At 53.8% G+C, this 4832-nt stretch overlaps 1 protein-coding gene across 1 annotated transcript; it reads left to right on the forward strand.

The window, feature by feature from the left end:
* Nucleotides 1–319: 319 nt before the first annotated feature.
* On the forward strand, nucleotides 320–4544 carry LOC104319589 (cytochrome P450 1A5-like). Its single transcript, XM_009921382.2, has 7 exons — nucleotides 320–499; nucleotides 1111–1977; nucleotides 2415–2541; nucleotides 3109–3198; nucleotides 3281–3404; nucleotides 3807–3893; nucleotides 4122–4544. Exons 2-7 carry the CDS (start codon nucleotides 1132–1134, stop codon nucleotides 4426–4428), a joined length of 1581 nt encoding a protein of 526 aa, XP_009919684.2. The 5' UTR covers nucleotides 320–499; nucleotides 1111–1131; the 3' UTR covers nucleotides 4429–4544.
* Nucleotides 4545–4832: the final 288 nt, after the last annotated feature.

Below are 4832 nucleotides of genomic sequence, written 5' to 3' on the forward strand. Positions count from 1 at the left end.
CTGGTCAGCCCAAAAAAGGTCTTTGGGGGAAACACTGGCACCCACATCCCATGGGGCAGCCATGCCAAGAGCGTGTCCTCCATCGTCCCCAGGGCAGGGCTTAGGGACCCCCTTCTGCCTCCCCATCCTGGACTCTAGGGCAGGCACGTGCCCCAGGCAGGAGCAAAAAATCACCATTTGTCCCCCAGAGCCTGCTGGAGCTGAGGGTATCTTCCCTGGCTTCTTGGGCTGGCTGCCGCCAAGCTCAGCCCTGTTTGTTAATGGGTAGCTATTCACCAGGGCTTTCATGCCATGACCCCCCAGAGATAAGAACCCAGCTGTGCAATGAGAGGAGTGCATATAAAGCCGTGGCCTTCCAGGCAGCAGGAGAAGGAGGTCCAGGCGGCAGAAGAGGATCCCCTCTGCTCCCCAGGGCAGGCAGCTGCCAGACACCCTCTGCCTATCTTTGCTGGGAGCCACGGGCAGCAAAACCAGCCCTGTGTATCACAAGGATCTGCAGGTAGGAGAACAACGTGTGTGTGTATGTGTGCATGTTTTTGAAGATGGATATAGGACTGGGAAGGTCATACTTGGGTCTGAAGGAGAAATTCATGCACTGGGCTCTCCTCTCCCTCTCCTGCTCCCCCAGTGAGCCGTGTGTTTCTGCAGGGCAGCCCCGTGGCATCCCTGCTCCCCGTGCCCCCATGCACCGGTGGCCATCCAGCAGATCCAGCCTCCCGCTTATAAATCCTCACAGTTTTGGTGGATGTGGGGCCAGCTTCGCTGAGGAGTTGCTGTTCCTGTCCTCCTGCCTCCCTGCGCTTTTTTGAGCTGTGGTTTTCCGTGCCTTGTTGCAAACAGCCCTGGGCAGGAGCCAGGGCTCTGCCAGTGGGTGCTGGGGTCTTCTGCAGGGGAAGGGGTGCTGTTACAGGCTCGGGGGGGCTGACGTTCCCCTTAAGCGATGGGTGTGTTTGGAGTCTTTGTAGGTCTCCAGCTATTGCCCCTTGCAAACCCCAAAGTGCTGCACAGGCAGCTCCATCACCCTGATGCCTTTTCTCAGCATCAGGAACAACTGCAGGACCCAACCCGCTAATCCTGGCTCTTCGCCACACTTCTGGTTAACTCCTTTAGGGTTCCTACATACCGGCAGCGATGAAGGCTGCGATGTCTCTGGTGGGAAGCCAAGGCATTGTCTTGGCCACCGAGGTCTTCCTTGTGGCTGCCGTCTTCTGCCTGGTCTTCCTGCTCATCCAGTCCTTCGGGCAGCACGTGCCCAAGGGGCTGAAGACCCCCCCAGGACCCAGAGGCTACCCCATCCTCGGCAACGTGCTGCAGCTGAGGAAGGACACGCACCTGGCCCTGACCAGGCTGAGCCAGAAATATGGAGACGTGATGGAGGTCAGGATCGGCATGCAGCCCGTCCTGGTGCTGAGCGGCTTGGACACCATCAAGCAAGCCCTAGTGAAGCAAGGAGAAGACTTCATGGGGCGTCCCGACCTCTACAGCTTCCGCCATGTTGCGGATGGCCAGAGCCTGGCCTTCAGCCCCGATTCAGGGGAGGTGTGGAAGGCCCGCGGAAGGCTAGCCCAGAACGTCCTGAAGACCTTCTCCACCGCCGCCAGCTCCACCTCCTCTTCCACCTGCCTCCTGGAGGAGCACATCTCCAAGGAGGCTGACTACCTGGTCACCAAATTCCTCCAGCTGATGGATGAAGAGAAGAGCTTTGACCCTTACCGATACCTGGTGGTCTCTGTGGCCAACGTCATCTGCGCCATGTGCTTTGGCAAGCGTTACGACCACAATGACCAAGAGCTGCTCAATATAGTGAATGTAAGTCATCAGTTTAGCAACGCTGCTGCTGCTGGCAACCCCGCTGACTTCATCCCCGTGCTCCAGTATCTTCCCAGCCGCACCATGAGTTTATTTAAAGATTTCAACAAGCGATTCCTCCATTTCCTGCAGAAGATTGTCCAGGAGCACTACAAGACCTATGACAAGGTAAGAGCTTGAAGGACCCTCACCTGCACCAGAAATGCTCTCTGCCCCTCTCTATTAGCAAGTTGTTTTTCTTCTTGCAGCCAAGCATCAATGGGCATGTATGTTCTTGCAGGTATTGCTGCATTTAGCAAGTCCACCTGTAGTCTCACTCACCTGTAGCCTCTCCATGTGCTGTCCAGTACTACAGTCCTCCTCCTCCACAGCCCTGTGTGACAGGGGCAGTTTGTTGGCTGAACATCTCATCTGTGCCACAGGTTCCCTGGAGAACCATCTCCTTGTTTTCATAGGTTGCAAAAGCAGTAGGGAGCACGGGGGCCGAAAGGTGATGTTCTCCAGAGTTTGTATGACCCTGGTCTCTCCCAGCATCAGGCTGTCGCTCAGTAACACCCATTCCTCTGCTGGTTCCACAGCCATGACTTGTCTTCTCTTCCTCTCAGAACAACATCCGAGACATCACTGACTCCCTCATTGAGCAGTGCCTGGAGAAAAAAGTGGAAGCAAATACTGCCACACAGATCCCTAAGGAGAAGGTTGTCAATCTTGTGAATGACCTCTTCGGAGCAGGTATTTTTTTTCCCACCGGTCCCTTAGTTACTGCAGTTTTTCTCAGGCTCCTTGCGTTAGAGCTCTGTCTGACCCATCTTTGTCCAACACCAGGCAGCCAGTTTGGGTCTAAGCACTCGTTCTCCTGCTCACTGGTCTTCCTGGACATTCCAAAGACATCCCTAGAGACCAGCGTGGGACATTAGCTCTGGAAAGAGGCGTCAGGGAAAAGCGAAGGGCATGGCTTATAGCTCAGTCAAGCTTCACAAGCCAGGGTGGCTCTTTCTGGTTGAGGGAGATGTCTACTGACTGATTCATCTTTGACTTACTCTGTGGAAACTCCCCCCGATTCCAGAGAAGTTATACAAACCTGACATAACCCAAGGGTGAATCAAGATGAATGACAGCAGAATATTTTAGCAAAGTTTTCCTCCGACAGGATAGAAACCCAAGTCTTACTGTGTGCCCAGGATGTCCTCCGCCTTCTTAGCCATCCGAGACTGCTCCATGTGGTGGCTGGGCAGCAAGCCAAGGCGCGTGCCCTGCATGTTGTGCAGACCTCATCTCCATGCTTTCTTCTTTGACCAGGCTTTGACAGCGTGACGACTGGCCTGTCCTGGAGCCTCATGTATCTCGTGACGTACCCCGACATCCAGAAGAAAATCCAGGAAGAACTAGGTGAGTCCTTGAACCTGCTTCCTCCAGGGCCAAAGCCTCTCCAGCCAGGGCTGACCCCAGCCCTCCTCTCGACCTCCCACAGACCAGACCATCGGCCGGGAGAGGAGACCGAGGCTGTCGGACCGAGGCACGCTGCCCTACACAGAAGCCTTTATCCTGGAGATGTTCAGGCACTCCTCCTTCCTGCCCTTCACCATCCCACACAGGCAAGTGCTGAGGGTGCGAAGGAGGTGGAGGGACAAAGTGGACTTGGGGCATTTTGTTACAGCCGTGCCGGCGGTGGTTGTGGTGAGAGGCAGGGAGGTCATTATCAACTTGTAGAATGCTGGCTTCATCGTGGACATGGGGAGCTCACAGCTCTTGTGCAGGGCAGTGTAGGAGCTCCCAAAGAGCAATTCTTGCCTTCTGATGACTTCACTGAAGATACTCCACCCAGCTCGGGTAGGGGTTGCCCAATCCAGCTCACGGACAATGCAACTGCCCCTCCTAAAGCCACCTCTTTGGGCCACATCCTTACTTCACCAGCATCAGGGGCAAACTAATAGTCCCCTGAGGATGCAGAATAACCTTTTTGCTTCCCAAATTCTCAGAGTCTTTTCTCTCTCCAGCACCACCACGGACACAGTGCTGAACGGCTACTACATCCCAAAGGACCGCTGCGTGTTTGTCAATCAGTGGCAAGTGAATCATGACGAGTAAGTACCTTCTGAGGCAGAAAGACTCCTGCAGTGACATACAGGACTCTTCCTGCACAGTCACCTTGCCAGGCAGAAGTGGGGTCAACTTGCTTTAAGAGAAAAGGGAGCAGGTGAGGTATCTACTAAATTCAGGGATATTCTCACTGACAGCTCCCACCTTCCAGTGTCTCCCCTACACCCGTGGCCAGGAGACACCATCTCAGCATCTGATGTTTTTCCTTCCAGGAAACTTTGGAAGGATCCACTGACCTTCAACCCGGAGCGTTTCCTTAGTGCTGGAGGGACCGAAGTGAACAAAGTAGATGGGGAGAAGGTGCTGGTTTTTGGCCTGGGGAAAAGGAAGTGCATTGGGGAATCCATTGCCAGGTGTCAGGTCTTCCTTTTCCTGTCCACCTTGCTCCAGCAGCTGGAGTTCAGTGTCTGCAACGGCAAGAAGGTGGACATGACGCCGATCTATGGACTGTCCCTGAAGCACAAAAGATGTGAGCACTTCCAGGTCAAGCAGCGCTTCGCCATGAAAGGCATGAACTGAGCAGTGGGCTTGTCCATTGCCCAGACATCACCGAGGGGCGAAGACCTGGGTGTCCCTGTAGCAAAGCTGGGTCTGGTACAACTTTATGGGATGACAATAAACTGAAGCCATCAAAACTCCTGTCTTCTCTTGTTCACTTTGTAGCTTTTCTTGCCTTTTTCATTTTCCAGCATTTCTAGTGTTGGATACTCTGTCAAATGTTGGATGTTCCATCACATCTAGTCTTAGTACCACAAAACACATTTATGGGGTGTGTGAACTGTCTTTTGCTAGAGGCAAAGGGAATGTACCCAAAACCAGACCATCTGAATATCATTGGGCCATATTCTTTTAGAACTGCTCTTTGATAGCTGAAGGACAGCCAGCCCATGCCATAATGCCACGGCCTCCATTGATGTTTAAGA

Source organism: Haliaeetus albicilla, chromosome 12, assembly GCF_947461875.1.
Source record: "Haliaeetus albicilla chromosome 12, bHalAlb1.1, whole genome shotgun sequence".
NCBI classification, from domain to species: Eukaryota; Metazoa; Chordata; class Aves; order Accipitriformes; family Accipitridae; genus Haliaeetus; species Haliaeetus albicilla.